Source organism: Dipodomys spectabilis, unplaced genomic scaffold (assembly GCF_019054845.1).
Source record: "Dipodomys spectabilis isolate Male_0828 unplaced genomic scaffold, ASM1905484v1 ptg000098l, whole genome shotgun sequence".
Lineage (NCBI taxonomy): Eukaryota > Metazoa > Chordata > Mammalia > Rodentia > Heteromyidae > Dipodomys > Dipodomys spectabilis.
Window position 1 is genome coordinate 6,985,024 of NW_024870775.1, and position 24,272 is coordinate 7,009,295.

Consider the following 24,272-nt stretch of genomic DNA (forward strand, 5'->3'; position numbering starts at 1 on the left):
GTCATTCGAAGCCATCCAGGGCAGGAGTCTGTGAGACTCATCTCCAATTAACCAGTGAAAAAAGCAGGAAGTGGAGCTGTGGCTCAAATGGTAGAGCAATAGCCTTGATCAGAAGAGCTCAGGGAGAGTGCGCAGGCCCTGAGTTCAAGCCCCATGATGGGTACACACACACACACACACACACACACACACCTTCAAACTGCAGCCTCCAGGTTGTGTCTGCAGAATACCTAAAGCAATCCCAGTGACTAGCCAGGTCAGTAAGGTGTCCTGATCAAAGGAGAATCAAATACAATGGCAGGGGCCATATTTCAGTTCAACTAAAACCCACCCCCCAAATGTTGGGTGAATTATGCATATACTTGTGACTTAAAAAAATCCAATATGGAACTGTCCCCAGTCCTTTTCAAGAACAGAGTCAGGGCTGGGAAGGTGGCTCGTGGTAGAGCGCTTGCCTTGCATGCATGAGGCCCTGCGTTCGATTCCTCAGCACCACATAAGCAAAAAGAAAAAAGCCGGAAGTGGCGCTGTGGCTCAAGTAGTAGAGCGCTAGCCTTAAGCTGAAGAACTGAGGGACAGCACCCAGGCCCAGAGTTCAGGCCCCACGACCGGACCCCCCCCCCCCAAAAAAAAGGAACAGAGTCAGTGTTGGGATGGGTTCCTGGAGCTGGCCACCCTGCTTTCAGTCATGTTTTTCTTTTAAACACACCAGCAATCTTATATTCAACCACCACTGTGGCTCACCAAGGGAAATCCTTAATGTATTTCATAGAGACGGTGATTATGTTCTCTTCCGCAATATCTCTTGTTTTTCAGAAGTTGAAACTGGCTGACTCACGATGAAGTTCCCCCAGGCAACAATGAAGAAACTACACAGAAGCTATAAAGTAGCTGTGGTAAGTCCAAGTATGAAAGCCAAAGAGAGGCTAAATATGATGGCTGTGTAGAATTGTGGTTTAGTCTGATGCCACATGGGCCCCCATGTTGTCCTGTGAACTTCTGCTGTTGGTGAGCAAAGGACTGAAGAATGGAGGGAAATCTCATACTGTACGTGGGGGTGAAGGGAGGTGTTTGTGCCAATAGCCTCCAGGTGTGTTTCTAGGTATCTGCAGGGCTGTGACACAACCACCTCAAAGCTATCAGGAACAGAGCCTTCTCTATCGCTGAGCCCTTGACACCTACCTGCAAGGCCTATGACACATAGGTTTCCTGTGTGAGTGATGGTCCCTGACATCTCGTAGGGGGCACCCTGCATCCTCCTGCAGAGAGGATGGGAAAGACTCAAGTTCCCTAAGCTTACCTGTCTTAGAGTGCTATCTGGCCCTGCGCACTGTCACCTGACACAACCAGTCATGTCTCAGTCTGCTGGAGAACTTGCTAAATAAAGCAATGAGGTTCCAGTTATTGATGGCCAATGCCTTTGTAAAGTTTCTGGTGCAGCATGGGAAAATGCTTCTTCCCTAATTTTCATTTTTCTGAAAAGCATTAAAAAAAAAATCACATCTTCTGAAATAAGTTTTAAACAACTCTGAAAAAAGTGCCCAATTCATCGCATTTTTTAGCAGCTAAATGAAGAGAATTCTGGTTAAGATCTTTGCCATGGAGATACCAAAAAATGACCTTAGTCAGTGTTCATATTACTCTTATGATGTCAACATTTCTGACATCCTGTGGTATCCACTCACTGATTCATGTTTAGGGAAAGTCGACACAGGCAGCCAACCACATCTTTTGCATACAGTTAGGACAAAAATAACACACTTCTGGGTTCCAAAGAGCCTCTAAAAGCTGGATCAGCCACTGTATTTCAGGTACTCAGGATTCACGGGGCTTTCTCTTAAGTGTGGAAGTCTTGCTGGGAGTCGAGTCATAAGGAGTGCCTTGTGTTCAGCACTAAGTCCAGTGCTGGGCTGTTTTCTTGACAACCAAAATATTTTGGGGAGTGGGGGGAAGGGAAGGGGTAATGATAAAAACTTCCAATGAAGGATTAAGAGCCAGTGTACAATCAAGTGCTCGCTTGTGGAGAAATGCATTTTGGACATGAGGAAGCGTGTTGAGTCACCGCTGCTGTGTGGGCAGACTGAGGTCCAAGCAGATAGAACCAGCTACACTGCGGCAGTCCTTTGGAACTGTAGATTGGCGCCCATCTCTCTCTTCCCAGAAGAGACAGAAATCTTTGGTTTGATACTCATCGGCACAGTCCTGGATTTCTACAGCTTTGGCAGGCTACCGGCGATCAGATAATGTAACTAGCCTGAGGAGCATGGCCCAATGTAGTTTTTGTTTTGCTTGTCCCTCTCTTTTTGAAGAAGACACAGGGCATTTGCAGCAAATGGCTCCTTGACCTCAGTGTTCCATGGGCAGGGCCAATTCTGATCTGTCAATTATATGTTGTGATTGCTGCCGGGGTCCTTCAAAAGTATCCTTGGTGCTGGAAAACTTGACGTTTTACTGTGTGTGCTTATCTTGTGTGGAAATAGCCCCATGGCCACACTGGAGTATCTTTACAACCAGCTTTTCCTTGCCAGGGTGTGGCTGCTGCCTACACACGCAAAGTAGACACTTCTGATCTTCACTCAAAGGATCCTTCCGTGGGACTTTGAAAACACAACAACAACAACAACAACAATCTGTCTAAGCTGTTTTGTTTTTTTGTTTTCTCTTCCATGGGCACACACCTCTGACATAATTTTAGACATGAAAGGGGGAAAACGGCTTGATGACAGATTCTTGTCTTACACGCAACTTTTGAGGAACGCTCCAAATGCATCCAGGGAGGCAGGACTGTACTCAGAGGCACGCTCCCGTGCATGGATCCTATGATGCAGGGTGAGGGTGGAGCTGCGGGTGAAGGCCTTACCACACTTGGTACATTTGTAGGGCTTTTCTCGGGTGTGAATTCGCCGATGCAAAATCAGGTAGGAGTTTCGGTTGAAGGCTTTGCCGCATTCACTGCACTCGTAGGGTTTCTCGCCCGTGTGGATGCGCTGGTGCTTCGTGAGGTCCGAGCTCTGGCTGAAGGCCTTCCCGCACTCATTGCACTCGTAGGGCTTTTCCCCCGAGTGGATGCGCTGGTGCAGGATGAGGTTGGAGCTGTGACTGAAGGCCTTGCCACACTCGTGACATTCATGGGGCTTCTCTCCTGTGTGGATGCGCTGATGCAGGACAAGGTTCGAGTTGAGACTGAAGGCTTTCCCGCACTCGCCACACTCGTAGGGCTTTTCTCCTGTGTGGATGATTTTGTGGCGGATAAGGCTGGAGCTTCGGGTGAAGCATTTCCCGCACTCATCACACCTGTGGGCCTTTGCCCCTGGTGGGACATCTTCGGGGGTCTGAAAGTTGGAACTCAGGCTGAAACTTCTTCCCAGCGCTTTGCCCTTCTCCCGGGGGCCCCTCTCTCCCACGCTGGCCTTCTTCTCCTTGGCTGTAGCCAGCCCGCTTTCTCTCTTCTCTTTGCCCGTTTTGTCCTCAGGGTTTCTCTGCTGCCTTTCGACAACTCTGCCCTGATGTTCACGTTTCTCTCCGAACTCTTTCTGGGGTCTTCCTACTGTGTCCCCCTGTACCATGGAGTTTTCTGTGACTTCACTCTTGTATGTTGACTCCTCATTGTCAGTCCTGTTTTCACAGCCTGAGAACAATAAACAAATAGTAAAACAACAAAAATCTTTGCCTAGGAGGCTGACATCCTGCTAGGCAGGAAACTCTGAGAGACTCCTATCTCCAATGAACCACCAGAAAACTGGAAGTGGAGCTGTGGCTCAAAGTGGCAGAGCACACCCATGGTTCACACCTGTAATCCTAGCTACTCAGGAGGCTGATATCTAAGGATTGTAGGTCAAAGTCAGCCCAGGCAGGAATGGCCGTGAGACTCTTCTCTCTAATAAACCACGCAGAAAACCGGAAGTGGTACTGTGGCTCAAGTGATAGAGTGCTAGCCTTGAGCTGAAGAGCTGAGGGACAGCACCCAGGCCGAGTTTAAGCCCCATGACTACCACCACCACCAACAAAAAAGTGGCAGAGCATTAGCTTTGAGCAAAAAAGCTCAAGAACAGTACCCAGGTTCTGAGTTCAAGCCCTATGACCTACAAAAAAAAAAAATCAAAAACAGAAACAAAAAGACTGCCCTTTGTGTACGTACATTAACCGAGTGACTTTATTTTCCAAGAAGCTTCTATATGGCTGCAAAATGACTTCATAGTACTCATCAAAGAAAAAAAAAAAAACCCAAGGGAAAAAATTGGGCCAATGATGAGTGGATCTGGGATGGAGTTAGAAAATGAGAAGGCTGGTCAACAGAGTAGCAGGAAGGAGAAATAACAGCAGAAGGTATGTGGGAAGGATGTGAATTATCAGGCATGGTAGGGAAAAAGCAGACAATCAGTTAAGAAGGGACTGCCAGGTGCTAGGGGCTCATACCTATCATAGCTACTCAGAAGGCTGAGATTTGAGGATCATGGTTTAAAGCCAACCCAGGCAGGAAAGCCCATGACACTTTTTTTTTTTTTTTGGTCAGTTGTGGGGCTTGAACTCTAGGCCTAGATGCTGTCCCTCAGCTTTTTAGCTCAAGGCAAGCACTCTACCATTTGAGCCACAGTGCCACTTCCAGCCTTTCTGTTTATGCGGTGCTGAGGAATCGAACCCAGGGCCTTATGCATGCAAGGCAAGTGGTAACTGAGCTACCTTCCCAGCCCAACACTCTTATCTTTAATGGTCAAAAAAGCTGAAATTGGAGCTGTGGCAAAAAATCTCAGGGACAGCGCCCAGGCCTAGGACTGGCACCAAAAAAAAAACAAAACAGAATGAAGGACATGTAGTATCACAAACCTATTATATGGTCAATAGATAACTAATATATATTCAAAGAGTCTTATTTCATATACACTAAATGGTTGTTAAGTTTAAAAAAAGTAAACAGGTCGGTACCAGTGGCTCACGCCTGTAATCCTAGCTACTCAGGAGGCTGAGATCTGAGAGTCACAGTTCAAAGCCAGCCCGGGCAGGAAAGTCCATGAGACTCTTATCTCAAATAAACCACCAGAAAATCATAAGTGGTGCCGTGGCTCAAGTGGTAGAGTGCTAGCCTTGAGCTGAAGAGCTGAGAATTGTCCCTCAGCTCTTCAGGCCCAGGCCCAGAGTTCAAGCCCCACGACCGACAAAAAACAAAAACAAAGTAAACAGGGCTGTCCTGGAAGTGTGGCTTAAGTGGCACAATACAAGCCTGGTTCAAAGCCCAACAATGCTTCCTCCCCTGACTCAAAAAAAAAAAAAAAAGGCAGGTCGGAACAGACGCAGAGACCTAGACTTGAGTGACAGACACAGGGTCAAAGAGCTGGTAATATAACTAAAGGCATTCACTAAGGATATATCTAAAGCCTTCACTATGAGCGTGGAGAATAGCAGAGAAAAGGATGCGAAAACACTTTCAGAAGTGATCCATAGAGAGAAATGAAAACATGATTTTTTTCCCCCAGTCCTGGGGCTTGAACTCAGGGATTGGTGCTTAAGGATAGAGCTCTACCACTTGAGCCACAGCACCACTTCCAGCCTTTTCTGTTATGTGGTACTGAGGAATCGAACCCAGTGCATGCTAGGCAAGCACTCTACCACTAAGCCACATTCCCAGCCCGAAAACGTGATTTTCCAAACATACCACTGAGCCCTCATTTTAGGTGTTGACGGTGTACTGGTATGTATGATTTTCGGTGCTGACGGTGTACTGCTATGTATGATTTTAGGTGCTGACGGTGTACTGCTGTGTATGATTTTAGGTGTTGATGGTGTACTGCTATGTATGATTTTCGGTGCTGATGGTATACTGCTATGTATGATGCGCACCACCTGTGCTCTTATGGGAAGACCAAAACACTTTCATTTCTGTTCTACTTGTCTAGAAAAAACAAAAACAAAGCTACCTGGCCTTAAGAGAGCTCTACAAGAGGTTGCATGTGATCCTGCCAGGCCCCTGAGTATCAGGATTGGAGTTGCCGAGGAATGTTGAACCCCAACTTTCATGATGACACCACCAAAGGCTCAACAGTTGCAAGGAGGGGGGACCTGGTCTACTTCTCAATTCTAATTCACAGTCCTTCTCTATCTGGCCAGTTTTAAGAGTCTTCTTTCTCTCTTTTTATTCCCTTTTAAGTTATGAGAGTTAGTAATAGCTTATAAACACAGATGCATTCTTTGCCTTAATTTCCACCTAAATACTTAAAGAGCTAAATACTTAAAGAGATTACAGACACATTCATATCTAGGATTCCAAACAAAATCTGAGTTCCTTTAGTAATATCATTTCTTCGCATCACCCTGTTATCCTCCCTCCCCCATCCTCTTGAATAGAAGTCCTGCTGTCACTGAACATGTGTAAGGATGTGGTGGTGATACTGTCTCCTAGGGGCTAAGACCTAGAAAGGTTCAGGTGGTGATATCAGCTGGGTAGGCCACTGAGGCCTCTTGAGCTTCTTCATTCTCACCTCTCAGGACCCAGAGCACTTCAGGAAAGAGCACTATTAAGTGTGGAAACTGGGAACTGACCCGATGTGAGGCTCAAGTACAAATCTATAGAATCTCAGAGAGCTGTAGCTGCGCTCATCCAGGATGGAAGAAGAGAAGATGCCTCTGTGGAAAGATGCCTAACAGGTTCAGGAACAGCAGGATGGCATGTGATAGATAATCAGGTCACCTGGCCATCTTCAACAGGAAAGCAGCTCTCCTGACATGGGTACAGAGGTATCCAGGGGCAGGGGAGCAGGGGCAAGACTCAAAGCATAAAGCTTATTTCTGACTTCAAAAAGAATCTGGGAGGCCTGGTACCATGATTCTGGAGTTCCTCTCTCTGTTCCAAACAAGAGGGAGTCAGTAGTCTTTAAACCCTCACCAACACTACTGTGTCCATCGCACAACTAGCAGAGGCAAAGCACTCTCATCAGATAAGAACCCTGTGTTGTCTTACCCTGGGAAAACACCTTCCCACAGTTCTCCTGCCTGCTGTCCCTACTGAGAGTTCTCCGAGCCAGCTTCTGACAGCCCCATTCCTCCAGGATGAGGGACACAGCCATGTCCTCGATCTTCACCATTGCCTGAAAACACAGGAGATCCCCACACTCAGTTCTCCCCAAGCTTAGGGATGCCCCATTGCCCCAACTTGAAATCAAGAACAAAGCTGATGCTGGACACTGGGCAAGAAATTGTGACCAGAGCCTGGTGGCTGAGGGGGTTTGTGGTGGAAGGACACCATCCAAGGAGGTGGGTTGGGCTGGTGGAGGCCACAGGGGGCACTCCAGGATTGGGGACTTAGGAGGCAGAGGGGCCCATGGCTCACCTGGGAATCTGCTGTCAATAGTGCAGATGCCACCGCCTGGTCTCTGGGACTCCCTTGGGGGTGAGGGGCAGGAACGTGGGTGGCAGGGAGAGCTGAGGGAGGAGAAAGGAGCTGTTAAGTCAATCAGCTCTGCCCTGAGCCTCCCTTACAGGAGGGCCCGGCCACTCCCATTCCATCATATGCCCGGCGCTACTGGATGTTTATCCAGAGACAGCACTGGAGAGCAAGGAGAAGCAGGACTTAGTCTTCCCCAAGACTTCTACTCTTAAATGGGATTAATAGAATCCACAAAACAAAACAATCCTGAAAACCTCTTCGTCTGCCAGGCATTCGTAGCTCACAGCTATTAATTCTAGCTATGCAGGAGGCTGAGGTGTGAGAATTAAAATTTGAAGCCAGCCTGGATAGAGAAATCTGTGAAAATTTTATTTACAATTAACTAGAAAAAAAGCCAGAAGTGGAGCTGTGGCTCAAATGGTAGAGCACCAGCCTTGAGCAAAAAATTTAAGGGAGAGCACCAAGGCTCTGAGTTCAAGTCCCAATACTGATACAAAACAAACTACCTGGTCTAACTTCTTGCTTTCTGAGTTATAGTAAGTAGATTTTAGTTTAACATGGAAAAGAGAAACACTTTCTGCTCCCCACACAAGACACACAAGCCAAAGACTCTAGCTCTTTAAAGAGGAGAAAAGCAAGGTCCCCAAATGGCAAATGATTTGTCTCCTGTCATCCAGTCTGTAATGGCAAGAGTCAGGTCTGGAAGCCAGGCTCCTATTCTCAGCTACAGAATGGGAACATTCAGCTTCAAGTCTAGACCACAGAACAGCACACATGCCCACACCATGAAAAATGGGGTATAGCTAAGAAAGGCTGAGGAGGAGGAGGTGTCTGATCTCTTGCTAATTATGTCCTTTTATTTTCTTGCATGCTTGGCCACAATAAGATTTGTAAGATATATAAATGGTTTAAATGGTGGTCTGTATAGATGTTTGAAGGTATGATGAAAGATTTCTGTAGTACATCACATGATCACAACAACAACGTGCCATGTACAGAAAAAAACATACAAAAAATTAAACTCTGTAATTAACTTAAACCTCTTTCTCTCACCTAGCTGAGTACTAGATGTGGAAATGCTACTGGTAGATAAATGATGGCAATGAGTACAAAAGTGTTAAGAGAAATGAATTTGAAACTGAATTATTAAGCCTTGTGACTACTTCCAACTGAGCAATAATAAGAATGATAAAGCCAACTGTACAGAAAGATCCAAGAACCTTCTGAGAGTTAGAAAACACAAAGATGAATAGGATAAAGAGGAATCTGAAGCTGGGTACTGTTGACTCACACCTGTAATCCTAGCTACTCAGGAGACTGAGATCTGGAAGATCTGTTCAAGGCCAGATTAAACAGAAAATACTAGCTGCTAGACTCTATGTCCAAAATAACCAGCAGAACGCAGGGCTGGAGATGAAGCTCATGTGGTAGAATCCCTCTCTCACAAGCATGAGACCCTGAGGTCAAGCCCCAGTACTCCCCTTCACCCCCAAAAGAGAGAGAAAATTGAGAATAAGTATGTATGTGTCTATTCATTCACAAACAATAACAACCACTCTCTCTGCACAAGGTCTCTACAACTGTTTCTCTGGCAACCTGATACATGAATACTTTCTCTAGTTTCATTTCTAATGTAATGCTCTGTGATGTTTCACATACACCCTGGAAGGCTTTCCAGGAAGCTCCACCATCATCACAGACATACACTCTGATAAAGGACCAGGCTATGAGCAACTCTTGCAACTCTTCTTGAACACACTCATTTTTTTTTCCTTTGTGCTAACTTGAACTCAGGGCCTAGACACTATCCCTGAGATTTTTTTTTTTTCCTTAAGGATAGCACTCTACCAACTGAACCATAACCCCACGTTCAGCTTTTTGGTGGTTAACTGAAGATTAGAATTCTCATGGACTTTTCTGCCTGGGCTGGCTCTGAATCATGATCCTTAGATCTCAGCCTCCTGAGTTGTTAGGATTATAGGCATGAGCCACTGGTGTCTGGCACTCTTTCTCATTTTCTTTTAGTCCTTGTTTGTACTGACATTCTGTGCAGTTAGTCTGACTTTGAACTTGGAAAAAAATCTAAGTAAAATATTTATTTATTCATATGACCCTGAGCTGTTATTTTCTTCAACCAAAATATTTTTAAAATTTTATTACCACTGTTGGAAAAACTTGAAAATAGCCTAGAAAAGAGTAATGTTATACAAAATTTTTTTTTTATCTTTCTTGTTATACAAAATTTTTATAGTATTTAAATAAAGTAGATTCTTAAAAAGATTCACAAACCTGGGGCTGGGAAGGTGGCTCAGTGGTAGAGCGCTTGCCTTGCATGCATGAGGCCCTGGGTTCGATTCCTCAGCACCACATAAGCAAAAAGAAAAAAAGCCGGAAGTGGTGCTGTGGCTCAAGTGGTAGAGCGCTAGCCTTGAGCTGAAGAGCTGAGGGACAGCGCCCAGGCCCAGAGTTCAGGCCCCATGACCGGACCCCCTCCAAAAAAAAAAAAAAAGATTCACAAACCTTTTAAAAATGATTTAAGACTTATTAAAGTGTTCTAATACCCAAGGATGGAAGTTGGATATGTTGTTATACCTATAATCCCAGCACTCAAGAGGCTGAGGCAAGATTACAAATTCAGGATCAACCTAAGTTAAATAGTGAGACTTTGTCTTAAAATCAACAACAACAAAAAACAATAACAAACTCACCAGGCTGGAAATAATCTATCATTTATTCCCACCCTCTTCTATCAGGAGATTAAGAGCTACCTGGCCAGCTAACAGATGATGTGGAGGCCAATGAGCTCATCTTGTTGGGCATAGAGCACTTACTGCCTTACTTATAGCATTCAGCTCTCAGAGATGCTCTGGGAGTGCAGTTTTCCTAATATTTGGTAATGATAACAATTATGGAGAACAAGGTACTCACAGGTACTCCCAACCTTGACTTTTTTCCCCATGAGTCCCTGCTTCTTACCTCGGGACTCCAAGAGGCGAGGTTTCCGAGATGAATGCTTGAAATGAGACTGGGTGGCCTCAGGGTGAAGGTCAAAACTTGAGGACTCCTGAACAGGATCCAGAGGCACCATCCCCCGGGCGAGCATCTCAGGCCCATGAACTTGACCTGGGACCTGAGGAAAATCAAAGGTTGATGGATAAATCACTGGTTTTATGTTTGTTTTTTAAATAGGGGGACAGGTGGAAGAGAGGTGAATTAAGAGTTTAAACTCAGGGCCTTTTGGCAAGCACTCTTGTTTACTGAAACAGAGTTTTGCTATATAGTCTATGCTACCTTTAAACTCACTATCCTCTGGCCTCAGCTTCCTGAGTACTGGGCTTACAGGTGTGTGCTACCTCCCCATGCCTGGTAAATCATTTTTTTTTTTTTTTTGTCAGTCGTGGGGCTTGAACTCTGGGCCTGGGCGCTGTCCCTCAGCTCTTCAGCTCAAGGCGAGCGCTCTACCACTTGAGCTACAGCGCCACTTCCGGTTTTCTGGTGGTTTATTGGAGATAGGAGTCTCACGGTCTCTCCTGCCCGGGCTGGCTTTGAACCACGATCCTCAGATCTCAGCCTCCTGAGTAGCTAGGATTACAGGCGTGAGCCACCAGCGCCCGGCTGGTAAATCATTTTTAAACTAAGAATTAAAATAGTAAAGAAAAGCAGGGAGAAGCCAGACACATTATTGTGAAGGGTCTAGGGGTTTAATGTGTGGGCTTGCAAACACCAAGCACAGGGTCTACCTCTGAGGATCCCCAAGAACACTTTGTAACAGAATGCCCAGCACAAAGTGACCTAATAATAGCTCTATATTAGTGACTTTCTCCTTGCTCCAAATCCCACACCCTTCTCACAGAGCAGCTTTGCCCCCTCCTACCTGCTGCCCAGACAGATCTAGCTCCAAATCTTCCAGGAGGGTCACAGCTTCCTCTCCGCTGTCGGGCCGGTACTCCTGCAGCCACACCTGGAGCTCCTTGGGCAGGATGGAAAGGAACTGCTCCAATACCAGCAGCTCCAGTATCTGCTCCTTGGTGTTTATTTCTGGTCGTAGCCACTGATGGCAAAGTTCCTTCAGTCGACTTAGCGCCTCTCTGGGGCCAAAAGTGTTCTGGTAACAGAAGCGTCGGAAACGCTGTCGGAACACCTCTGGGTCAGGAGGAGGTGCGTCCTGCAGGCCCTCCTGCCCCCATGCCTGCTCATCCTCATCATCCTCTTCCACCTTCACGATGACGATCCCATCTTTCTCCTGTGCAGCCTGGGGGGACAGACCTGAGGCCTCCCTCGACTCAGCGGTCATTGCTCAGGCTCAGGCAACCGGGACAAGTGATCCAAACAGGGCCCGGGCCAGCCTTTGCGTCCTCTGTTTCTGTACTATTCCTGCAGTGAGTGTGGAAAGAAATCATGAAGACCTTTGTAAGGAGTGACGCATGCTGCTAATGCTTCAACCAAGTACTAGGAAGGCCTAGAGCCCATGGCTCAAACCTGTAATCCTAGCCACTCAAAAGGCTGAGATCTGAGGATCAGTATTTGAAGCCTGCCCATGCAGAAAAGTCCATCATACTGTGTTTTTTTTGTTTTTTTGGGTCGTGGGTCTTGAACTCTGGGCGTGGGCGTTGTCCCCGGACTTTTCAGCTCAAGGCTAGTGTTCTACCACTTGAGCCACAGTGCCACATCCAGTTTTCTGGTGGTTTATTGGAGCTAAATCTCACAGCCAGGGCTGGCTTTGAAAGATGATCCTCTAGGGCTGGGAAGGTGGCTCAGCGGTAGAGCGCTTGCCTTGCATGCAAGAGGCCCTGGGTTCGATTCCTCAGCACCACATAAGCAAAAAGAAAAAAGCTGGAAGTGACACTGTGGCTCAAGTGGTAGAGCTCTAGTCTTGAGCTGAAGAGCTGAGGGACAGCGCCCAGGCCCAGAGTTCAGGCCCCATGATGGGACAAAAAAAAAAAAAAAGATGATCCTCAAATCTCGGCCTCCTGAGAAATAGGATTATAGGCATGAGCCACCGGGTCAGCTCCATTACACTCTTAACTCCAATTAACTACCAAAAAGCTGGCAGCAGAGTTGTGGTTCAAGTAGGTAGAACCACCAGCCTTGAGAAAAAATCTCAAGGACAGGGTCTAGGCCCGTGAATTCAAGCCCCAGGACCAGCACCAAAAAACCAAAACACCACCAACAAAAAAACACAAAACACAAAAAACAACAACAAAAAAAAAACACAAAAACCAACAAACAAAGCAAAACAAGCAAAAAACAAAAATAAAAACGAAAACGAAACTTGCAACTAATTTCTATAGCTGTTAAAAAAAAAAAAATCCAAGGGCTGGGAAAGTGGCTCAGTGGTAGAGTGCTTGCCTTGCATGCATGAAGCCCTGGGTTCAATTCCTCAGTAGTACCACATAAGCAGAAAAAACCCAAAGTGGCGCCGTGGCTCAAGTGGTAAGCTGAAGAGCTGAGGGACAGTGCCCAGGCTCAGAGCTCAGGCTCCACGTCTGACCAAAAAAAAAAAAAAATCCCAGTGATGAAGTTTAATGGAACTTAAGCCTGTTTGCCAAAAACATAATTAGCTTGTAAGAATTGGTGGTTTAAGATCATGAAAAATGAAAATGTACTTTCTGAATTTCAGCAATAAAAATTTAGCATGGTCAGGCACTGGTAGCTCATGCCTATAATCCTAGCTACTCAAGATATAAACATATACGTAAATAATCATACTCATCTATGTTTTTCCTTGTTTCTGAATCAATTCATAGTTTTCTCCAGCTACAGATTATAAATACATGCATTTACTTTTTTTTGTAGGTCGTGGGGCTTGAACTCTGGGCCTGGGCGCTGTCCCTCAGCTCTTCAGCTCAAGGAGAGCGCTCTACCACTTGAGCCACAGCACCACTTCCGGTTTTCTGGTGGTTTATTGGAGATAAGAGTCTCACGGTCTCTTGCCCGGGCTGGCTTTGAACCGAGATCCTCAGATCTCAGCCTCCTGAGTAGCTGGGATTACAGGCGTGAGCCACCAGCGCCCGGCAATACATGCATTTACTTATAGTGCTTAATGTGGGATTTTTGTAATCATCTTGGTACACAAATTGAGAAGTGGATCTAAATCTATCTTTGCCCAGTATCACATATTAAAAATGCCATGCTACCGGGCGCTGGTGGCTCACACCTGTAATCCTAGCTACTCAGGAGGCTGAGATCTGAGGATCATGGTCCAAAGCCAGCCCAGGCAGGAAAGTCCCTGACACTATCTCCAATAAACCACTAGAAAAACGGAAGTGGCACTATGGCTCAAGCGGTAGAGCGCTCATGCCTTGAGCTGAAGAGCGCAGGGACAGCGCCCAAGCCGAGTTCAAGCCCCACGACCAACCAAATGAAAAAAAAAAAAAAAGGAGCCTGAGATCTGAGGATCATGGTTGAAAGTCAGCCCAAGCAGGAAAGTCAGAGAGATTTTTTATTTTTTTTTTTGGTCGGTCGTGGGGCTTGAACTCTGGGCCTGGGCGCTGTCCTTCAGCTCTTCAGCTCAAGGCAAGCACTCTACCACTTGAGCTACAGCGCCACTTCCGGTTTTCTGGTGGTTTATTGGAGATAGGAGTCTCACAGTCTTTGCTGCCTGGGCTGGCTTTGAACCGCGATCCTCAGATCTCAGCCTCCTGAGTAGCTAGGATTACAGGCGTGAGCCACCAGCGCCCGGCTCAGAGAGATTCTTATTTCCAATCAACTACCAGAAAACTGGAAGTGGCTCAAAGTAACAGAGCACTTGCCTTGAGCCAAAAAGCTCAGAGACAGTGCCCAGGCCCTGAGTTTGAGTGCTACAATTGAACAACAACAATTACCATGGACAGATCATGAGTTACTCAGCCAAGCTGACAATGTGATCCAAGCATCAGAAGCCATAGATTTCTGGAAGTATCTTTTTCATCTCTTCAGCCTCAAAACTCAGCATCAATTTGAAGTTTTAGAAACAGATCCTTCAACTGCTATACCAAAGTTACTTTAAACAAGAGCTGTATTCATGCTTTTGCTGTGCTGGGAGCCTGCAGAGGCCTGAGTGTGCTCGCCACTCTACCACTGGTCAACACTTACAGTTCAGAGTTTTAAAGGAGCAAAACGCTTATACACGTGGCTCTCACTAATTGAACAGTTCAAATGGAAATCATGTACATTTAATAAAACATTATCTTTAAAGTAGCACAATTTCAAGTTCTTTTATTATGCAAAATATTGGTTAGAACAGAATAATTTGTACAGTTGCTCTAACAGGTAGGGATGTTTGGCCTTCCCTTGTCCAGATTTGCATTCTGTGGCTTCAGTTCAGGCCTGATTTCTGCCTGTCTGAACACACACAACATACCGAGGCTGCTTAGCATTGCTAAAGTATGCTTCCAGTTGTTTCCTGCTCCTTAATTAGTGCCAGTGAGTCCCTGTTATTTACTAATTCCGAAGTCCAAGGGTTTCCACCTTCACAATACACTCTACTCTTCTTATTTACCGTCATCATTTTTTTTTGGTGGTGGGTGACCCTCCAGATTTCCACTATAATCTAGTCCTTAACTCCTTTTCTGTGAACAGTCTTCAACCATATCAACTGTAGCCAGCAAATTTGTATTCGCTTTTCCAGATGCATAAATCTCTCTTGATTAAAGATACCTGCTCCCCCCCCCCCCCCACGCCCCTTACTGTGATAATAAGCATGATAGGCAATGAGTAGATACTGGAGGTATTTTACTACGGTAGGTGCTGGTGGCTCACACCTGTAGTCATAATTAATTACTCAAGAGGCTGAAATCTGAGGGTCAGTTCCAAGCTAGCCAGGACAGAAAAGTTAAGGAGACTCTTTATCTCCCACTAACCAGGAAAAAGCTGGAGAGATGTGGCTCAAGTGGCGGAGCATCAGCCTTGAGTGAAAAAGCCAAGTGAGGGCTGGGAAGGTGGCTCAGTGGTAGAGCGCTTGCCTTGCATGCCTGAGGCCCTGGGTTCGATTCCTCAGCACCACATAAACAGAAAAAGCCAGAAGTGGCGCTGTGGCTCCAGTGGTAGAGCGCTAGCCTTGAGCTGAAGAGCTGAGGGACAGCACCCAGACCCAGAGTTCAGGCCCTATGACCGGCAAAAAAAAGAAAAAAAAGAAAAAGCCAAGTGACAGCACAAGGTCCTGAGTTCAAACCCCAGTACCAGTACAAAAACAAATAGACATCCTACTAGTACCTTAACTATTTTCTACCCAACACTTCACCTTTGGACTCCTCTTTTCTTTTTTTCTTTTTCTTTTTTTTTTTTTTGGGTCCGGTCGTGGGGCTTGAACTCTGGGCCTGGGCGCTGTCCCTCAGCTCTTCAGCTCAAGGCTAGCGTTCTACCACTTGAGCCACAGCGCCACTCCCAGCTTTTTTCTTTTTGCTTATGTGGTGCTGAGGAATTGAACCCAGGGCCTCATGCATGCAAGGCAAGCGCTGTACCACTGAGCCACCTTCCCAGCCCCATGGACTCCTCTTTTCTTAAACACAGTCTTAAGCACCAGGGAGAATTCTTTGCTCACACTTACTGTCTGAACCACAGCTCCATTTTTTTTTTTTTTGGTGGTTAATTGCAGGTAAGAGTATATTACAGACCTTCCTTCCCTTGGCTGACTTTAACTGTGATCCTCAGATCTCAGCCTCCTGAGTAGCTAGGATGACAGGTGGGAACCACTGGTGTCCAGCTCAGTTTCTCAAGTCCAACTTCCTCTTGGGTTTATCACATTTTCTTTTGTCAGTCATGGGGCTTGAACTCAGGGCCTGGGCACTGCTCCTGAGCTTTTTTGCTCAAGGTTGGTACTCTACCACTTTGAGCCATAGCACTACTTCCAGTGATAAGAGTCTCACACACTTTCCTGCTTGTGTTGGCTTCAAACTGCAATCCTCAGATTTCATCTCCTGAGAAGCTAAGATTACAGGTGTGAGCCACCAGTGCCCAGTGGCTCACCACTTTATTATTTCCCTACTCTCCCACACTTCATCTGAAACTTTAGACTATTCTTAAAACTGTATAGCCCTTACGGCCAATCCACTACAGCATGTTTCTCATTTCCTCTTAGGTTGCATTTTGTCCTCTACCTCATTCCATGAACCCTCCTGCTGCCGCCCAGCCTCAGATACAGGGGTCTCATATCCTGAGATTTTCTCCCCAGTCCTTTCTGCCTTTTTAAGTCCTATTCATTCTTCTAAGCCAAGATGCCATTTGCCCACCAATGCTTGCTGCTCAAAAACTTGCAGGTTGGAGCTGGGAAGGCGGCTCAGTGGTAGAGCACTTGCCTTGCATGTGTGAGGCCCTGGGTTTGATTCCTCAGCACCACATAAGCAAAAAGAAAAAAGCTAGAAGTGGTGCTGTGGCTCAAGTGGTAGAGTGCTAGCCTTGAGCTGAAGAGCTGAGGGACAGCGCCCAGGCCCAGAGTTCAGGCCTCACGACTGGACCCAAAAAAAAAAAAAAAAACAAACTTGCAGGTTAAGAGCCAATTAACTAAGTGCTGAGTGTGAAGTGTATATGTGTATACATTGTGCAATATGGAACACCTCAAGCCGGGCACCAGTGGCTCATGCATGTAATCCTAGCTACTCAGAAGGCTGATATCTGAGGATCCCGGTTTGATGCCAGCCTGGGCAGGAAAGTCTGAGACAATTATCTCCAATTAATCACAGAAAAAGCCAGAAGTAGAGCTGTAGCTCCAGTGGTAGAATGTAGCCTTGAGCAAAAGGAGCTTAGGGACAGTGCCCAGGCCCAGAGTTCAAGGCCCAGGATAGGTACAAAAGAAAAAAAAAAAAAGCAACAAGGAACACTCACTTGGTCACACAATATTAAGCACTAGTTACAATTATCATCTCACTTTATTTATTTATGTATTTTTTTGGTACCAGTCCTGGGGCTTGAACTCAGGGCCTAGGTGCTGCCCCTGAGCATCTTTGGCTCAAGACTAGAGCTCTAGCACTTGAGCCACAGCTTCACTTCTGGATTTTGGGGTAGTTTAGTAGAGATAAGTCACAGACTTTCTACCTAGGTTGGCTTTGAACCACGATCCTCAGATCTCAGCCTCCTGAGTAGCTAGGATTACAGGTATGAGCCACTAGTACTCAGCCATCATCTCACTTTATGATAGAACAGGTTTACTAACAGTATTCAAGGTCACAAAGCAAGTATATGGTAGGGCAAGGATTTGAAATTAACTGTGAACTCTCTATGCAACTTCTTTAAGCATTATGCATGTAAGGTGGAGAAGGGCTTCTGGGCATACATTTTTTGAAATGAAGGTCAATGCAGATGACTACAAAAAATAATCACTCATCACTGTTCTATGGGACACAACAAAGCAGGAGACCTGAATGTGGCCCGTCTGTAGCAAAAACTAGGTGGGAGCTTCAAATAGCATAACAGAACAGAAGAGTGTGGCAGCTGGAGAGCTCTACTTTTGTTGGGAGTAACACAAGAAGGCACTGGGGAGGAAGACCAAAGGGACAGAGCATGGGCACTTTTTTGCTCCAACTGGACCAGCTCATTTTCTCTCATTATCTCTGCTTCTACTCTGGGGCACAACCCACAGCAGAAGGGCTGGGTTTTATCCTGACTGATCCTGACTACTAAACATCTCTGATTCTTCAGGTGTTTGCTGTGATCTTTTTTTTTTCCCCCTTGCTTCTCAACCACACTATTATCTACATTATGTATCTTTCTACTTCTTCACTCTTTTGGTGATCAGTGGGTTTGAATTCAGGGCCTTGCATTTGCTAGGCTGGGACTAGATGCTCAGGTAATGATACATGTCTTTCTACTTTGTAGACAAACTCAGCAATATTCCTGGCAAATATTACTTTAAAAAATTACTGGTTGTTGGGCTGGGAAGGTGGCTCAGTGGTAGAGCGCTTGCCTTGCATGCCTGAGGCCCTCGTTTCAATTTCCCAGCACCACATAAGTAAAAAGAAAAAAAGCCGGAAGTGGCGCTGTGGCTCAAGTGGTAGAGCGCTAGCCTTGAGCTGAAGAGCTGAGGGACAGCGCCCAGGCCCAGAGTTCAGGCCCCAGGACTGGACCGCCCCCAAAAAAACAAAAACAAAAAATTACTGGTTGCATTTACAATGTTATTTTGTTCATTCATTCTGCATTCACTTTCGCCCTCAAATTTGTTCTATAGGCTACTTGGAAGTTTCTACCACTTACTATTGATGGCTTGGGGCAAATAACTTTTTGTATACATCATTTTCCTCATCTGTGCAATGGGTATCTACCCCATGAAGTTGTGGAATTACTTTAATATATACAAAGCATTTAAAAATGTCTCGCAGCCAGGCACTGGTGGCTCATGCCTGTCATCCTATCTACTTAAGAAGTTGAGATCTGAGGCTGCAGTTCCAAACCAGCCTGAACAGAAGTTAGTGAGACATTTATCTTCAACTAACCACCCAAAAAAGCCAGTAATAAAACTGTGGCTCAAGTGACAGACCACTAGCCTTGAGCAAAAGAGCGCAGGGACAGTGCTCAGGCCCTGAGTTCATGCCCAAGGACTGGCCAAAAAAAGAAAAAAGTATGTCTGGTGTCTAGTAGCCTCTGGAGAATAATTGAATTTTTTTTAATAACTTAAGAAATATAACTAAAGCCAAGTGCCAGTGGCTCATGCCTGTAATCCTAGCTACTCAAGAGGCTGAGATCTGAGGATTGCAGTTAAAAGCCAGCCTAGGCAGGAAAGTCCAGGAGTCTCTTTTTTTTTTTTTTTTGGTCCAGTCATGGGCCTGAACTCTGGGCCTCGGCGCTATCCCTTAGCTCTTCAGCTTAAAGCTAGTGCTCTACCACTTGAGCCACAGCGCCACTTCCAGCTTTTTTCTTTTTGCTTATGTGGTGCTGAGGAATCGAACCCAGGGCCTCATGCATGCAAGGCAAGCGCTCTACCACTGAGCCACCTTCCCAGCCCTCCAGGAGTCTCTTATCTCCAATTAACCACCAGAAAACTGGAAGTGGCTCTGTGGCTCAAGTGGTCCAGTGCTCTCCTTAAGCTGAAGAGCTCAGGGATAGCACCCAGGCCCAAAGTTCAAGTCCCACAACCGACAAAAAAAAGAAAAAAAAGAAATATAACTGTATCTTCCAATGTTGAGGCTGCTTAACTGGAGAAATGCTGTGACAGTGAAAACAGCATGGCTGGAGTAACTGCATTCTAGTCTCCCACAAGTACTCACTCTCAGTTATTTAATTTCTCTGGCATTCAGTGTCCTCATTAGTCAAAAGTGGGCGAGGAAGGGGTGGAGTAGAAACTACCTTGGGGATCCTTCTGGGATGAAAGCCATTCTGACATACCAACTACTTTAGATAAGCAATCAAAGATAAAATTAAACTACTTTTGGACCAAACGAAAAAAAGCCTTGGGGTTACAAGCTTAGTTTATTTCAAAGACTGTTTTCTCAAACAATGCATAGTTCTGAAGTTGAAATAAATAAACTGTCCCAACACTCCCACTTTTTAACAGAGATATTTTCTCCTTTTCTTTTGTGCAAGTCCTGGGGCTTGAACTCAGGGCTTACGTGCTATCCTGAGCTTTTTCATTCAATTCTAGTGTTCTACCACTTGAGCCACAGTTCCACTTCCAGCATTTTGGTGTTTAATTAGAGATAAAGAGTCTTACAGCCGGGCGCTGGTGGCTCACGCCTGTAATCCTAGCTACTCAGGAGGCTGAGATCTGAGGATCGAGGTTCAAAGCCAGCCCGGGCAGGAGAGACCGTGAGACTCCTATCTCCAATAAACCACCAGAAAACCGGAAGTGGCGCTGTAGCTCAAGTGGTAGAGCGCTCGCCTTGAGCTGAAGAGCTGAGGGACAGCGCCCAGGCCCAGAGTTCAAGCCCCACGACCGACAAAAAAAAAAAAAAGAGTCTTACAGACTTTCCAGTCTGGGCTGGTTTTGAACCACTAATCTCAGATCTAAGCCTCCAGAGTAGCTAGGATTATAGGCATGAGCCACTGATACCAGCCTCAGGGATATGTTTTAAAATATTAAAAAAAAAAAAAAGCCAGGCACGGGTGGCTCACACCTGTAATCCTAGCTACTCGGGAGGCTGAGATCTGAGGATTGCAGTTCAAAGCCTGCTGGGGCAAGAAACTCCGTGAGACTTTTTTTTTTTTTTTTGGGGGGTCCGGTCGTGGGGCCTGAACTCTGGGCCTGGGCGCTGTCCCTCAGCTCTTCAGCTCAAGGCTAGCACTCTACCACTTGAGCCACAGCGCCACTTCCGGCTTTTTTCTTATGTGGTGCTGCGGAATCGAACCCAGGGCCTCGAGCATGCAAGGCAAGTGCTCTACCACCGAGCCACCTTCCCAGCCCTCTGTGAGACTTTTATCTCCAATAAACCACTAGAAAACTGGAAGTGGCGCTGTGGCTCAAGCAGTAAAGCACTCGCCTTGAGCTGAAGAGTGCAGGGACAGCGCCCAAGCCCAGAGTTCAAGCCCCACAACCGACCAAAAAAAAAAAAAAGCTACCTTTGAAAGACAGCCAAACCAGGCGCCAGTGGCCCATGCCTGCAATCCTACTACTCAGAATCCTACTGAGAATCATGGTTCAAACCAGCCTGGGCAGGAAAAGTGAAACTGCAGTGCAGCAAAGTTGGGGCAAAAAATTTGAGACCCTACTGAAAATAATTAAAGCAGAAGAGTTGGGTGCTGGTAGGCTCACACCTAGCTAGCTACCCAGGGGCTGAGATCTGAGGACCAAGTTGGAAGCCAGCCTCCACAAACAAATCCAGGAAACTTAACTCCAATTAACCAGCAAACAGTTGGAGATGGTAGTGCACCAGCTTTGAGTCAATAGCTATGGAGGAGAAGGAGAGGCCCAGAGTTAGAGTACTGGCTCACAAAAACAAACACCCGACAGCAAAAAGTACTGGAGATGTGACTCAAGTGGTAGAGTCCATCTAGCAAAGGGAAGGAAGGCTCTGAGTTCTACCCTTAGAAACACACACACACACACACACACACACACACACACACACACACACACACACACACACACACACAGCTAGTTACCCAGAGAATACTGACATTACCACAGAATGGAAAAATTCAGTATATTAGACTCTTTGTAATTAGATGCAATATAAAACATACTAAAAGTTTTAGCCTTAACTCTAGCTACTCAGAAGGCTGAGAGATCTGAAGATGAAGGTTCAGTGACAGCCCAGACAGGAAAGCCTATGAGACTCTTATCTCCAATTAAGCACCAAAAAGCCAGAAGTGGAACTCAAGTGGTAGAGTGCTTGAACAAAAGGCTCAGGCCTGAGTACCCAGGCCCTGATTTCAAGCCCCCGGACTGGCACACACACAAACAAAGGTAACTTTAGCTACTTAGCTCTCCTAAAGAGGGAGGCTTCCCTGTTTCTATTTTAAGATGGGTGAAAACTGCCTGAAATAATAAACAAGAATCCTGCCTTGTAATTCAGAACGGAGAAACATCCCACAGCAAATCTTCATTATGGTTCACTATGTAATAAATTATAAAGCTATCTCTCTACATTTGGGCATGTATACAGTTAATAGGGCTTTCATGATGTGGTTAAAATGAATTCTCCACAATTCAACAAGTATTTATTGAACACCACCAATCCACGTAACACTAGCGGGTACAATAAATGCTTTCTTAGGTCCTGGGCCATGGAACAGCCACTCTCTGTAATGACAAGTGTCTTTTTGTGTACTGAAAGCATAGCAGGAAAGGACAGGGAGGGAAGGGGGAGTGTTAGGCCAAACTGTAGATTTGTTTGCTTCCTCCCAATTGCATTGACCATATCCAAGCATTTCAAAATTGGGAGAGGTTTTTTAATAGCTTATATATATACATATATATATAATTGAAACTGAGAGTTGGTAAATATGTCTTATTCAAGGTCACTAAGTCTCCTACTGGTCCAGTGCAAGTTTCACAGTCCAGTGCAAGTTTCACAAATTCCCTTTACTCCTCACTCCACTCCAAGCATAGTGGACAGAGAAAAATCCATGTACTTGCCTAGACAGCTCATTTAAAAGAGATTAAAAAAGACAGAAAAAAATGGCTTTCAAAACCTTTCACGAAACTAAAAGAAAAGTGGGTGTCTATAATCCCTATAGTGGATCTCAATCCACCCATGACCTAGCTTCAAAATTATTTTAAATCACCGCTTAGTGAGGAGTGGAGGGAAAATGTAGGCACCCCAAAATCAAGACGCATTTTCCATCTCAAGTTCCTCAAGGATCCAGAAAAAAAAAAAGTAAGCCCATTTACAACCAAAACAAAACACGAGAAAGAAAAACAAACACAAAATCCCCCAAACCTCACCAGGATCAAAAGCAAATGGCGACAAAGGGACAGCAAAAAATAAAAATAAAAATAAAAATCGAAGACAGGGGTCAGTCAGTCCGCAGGGACCCCGTTCTCACAAACGTCAAACGACGACGATGACATCACGGGCCTGCCTGGGGCCCGATGACGACATCGCGGGCTCTGGGTCTGGAAGGGACCCGCACCCCGACTTCTCCACGGGGCTCGGAGCACCCCGGGCCCCCTCGCTCCTCCCCGCCGGGTCCGGGGCGTCTTCCTGGGCGACCTCGCTGCTCGCGGCGGGCCGGGCCGGCAGGGGAGCCGGGCTCCCTTGGCACTCAGCCGGGGTCGCCCGCAGAGGTCCCCCGGGCCGCGGCTGCGGGGCCCGCCCTCACGCACACACCCCTGCGGTCCGCCCGCCCTCCCCAGAGGCCGGCCCACATCTCACCGTGTGCCCCGAGAGCGGCCAGAGGGCGCCGGGCGAGAATGGGGAGCTGAGTGCGGGGGCTCAGGCCGGGCACCGGGCACCACACAGGGACCTAGGCCCTCCGGACGCCTCGATACAGACACAATGAGTCACAAAGGCCGGAAGTACGTCAGCTCGCCGTCTTCCGGGACCCGCGCTGTGCTTCCGGGTCCTCTCTAGGAACGCAGGAGGACTTTGCATCTCGGTTCCTGAGCCCCCTTCTGTCAAGTCTCCAGCTTGATGATCTGTGTTAGGCTTGTATGTTCCCAGTTAGTGAGGGGCCAGACAAGAGAGAGAAAGAGAGAGAGAGAGAGAGAGAGAGTGTGTGTGTGTGTGTGTGTGTGTGTGTATTCAGGCTTTTTTCCTGGCCAGACAAGAGGGTGTGTGTGTGTGTGTGTGTGTGTGTGTGTGTGTGTGTGTGTGTGTATTCAGACTTTTTTCCTGATGCAAACGTATTCATAAGACAATTAGATTTCTTCTGTGTGTGTGTGTGTGTGTGTTCAGGCTTTTTTCCTGATGCAAACATATTCATAGGAAATTAGATTTCTTCTCTTCCCTCCTAGTTTTGGGCAGTCTTTGTCATAATTACAGTTATTATCAAGCAATAATAATCTTTAGTAATTGTATGTCTATGGCCAAGGAGCTGGAGCCAGGGTGTAGACAGAGGAAGATCACAGTGAAGTCAGGGTGTCTGGTTTCACAAAGCTGACCTAGTGAGCTATGCCAACTGAGTGGGTGGTATTCCAATACCTGGCCCTTGGACAAAGGACATTCTTTCACAAACAGGCTTGTTTATAAGATTTTGAGCCTTGCTCATCTGGAATATTGCTATTATGGAAGATCAAGAGGAGTTTTCAGAATAATCACAGATGCTTTTGCCTTCAAGGTGCTTTCCCGACCAACAACAATGATCACTTTTACCTTAAGGGGTAAAGCAGGAATAAGGCTACAACCTTGAATAAGGTTGTGACTATTTGTACATTGCAAAAGAGGCTGGTGGAGGAGTATCTTGGCTGAATGACTTCTAGTATGTGGAGACAGAACGTGTGTGTGTGTGTGTGTGTGTGTGTGTGTGTGTGTATGTGCTTGTGTCATCTTGGGGTTTGAACTCAGGGCCTGGAGCTGTCCCTTAGTTTTTGCTGCTAGAAGTTAGT

The 24,272-nt window shown here is 46.2% G+C and overlaps 1 protein-coding gene across 2 annotated transcripts; it reads right to left on the minus strand.

Annotated features, from left to right (window-relative positions):
- Positions 1 to 595: 595 nt before the first annotated feature.
- On the minus strand, positions 596 to 23,207 carry Zkscan1 (zinc finger with KRAB and SCAN domains 1). Of its 2 annotated transcripts, XM_042686527.1 has the most exons (6): positions 23,101 to 23,207; positions 11,253 to 11,752; positions 10,355 to 10,508; positions 7,322 to 7,413; positions 6,953 to 7,079; positions 596 to 3,628 (listed from the first exon to the last, which is right to left on the minus strand). In XM_042686527.1, exons 2-6 carry the CDS (start codon positions 11,670 to 11,672, stop codon positions 2,736 to 2,738), a joined length of 1,686 nt encoding a protein of 561 aa, XP_042542461.1. In that variant the 5' UTR covers positions 11,673 to 11,752; positions 23,101 to 23,207; the 3' UTR covers positions 596 to 2,735. The 2 variants fall into 2 exon arrangements, with proteins under 2 accessions (XP_042542461.1, XP_042542462.1); XM_042686528.1 differs by lacking the exons at positions 6,953 to 7,079; positions 7,322 to 7,413.
- Between the last annotated feature and the right edge of the window lie 1,065 nt (positions 23,208 to 24,272).

Coding starts and splice junctions, on each gene's coding strand:
- Zkscan1 (XM_042686527.1), bottom strand. CDS start 11,672: ATGACCGCTGAGTCGAGGGAGGCCTCAGGTCTGTCCCCCCAGGCTGCA. Junction 10,509..11,252: donor TAGATCTGTCTGGGCAGCAG/GTAGGAGGGGGC, acceptor GATTTTCCTCAG/GTCCCAGGTCAAGTTCATGG. Junction 7,080..7,321: donor TATTGACAGCAGATTCCCAG/GTGAGCCATGGG, acceptor CTGTGTTTTCAG/GCAATGGTGAAGATCGAGGA.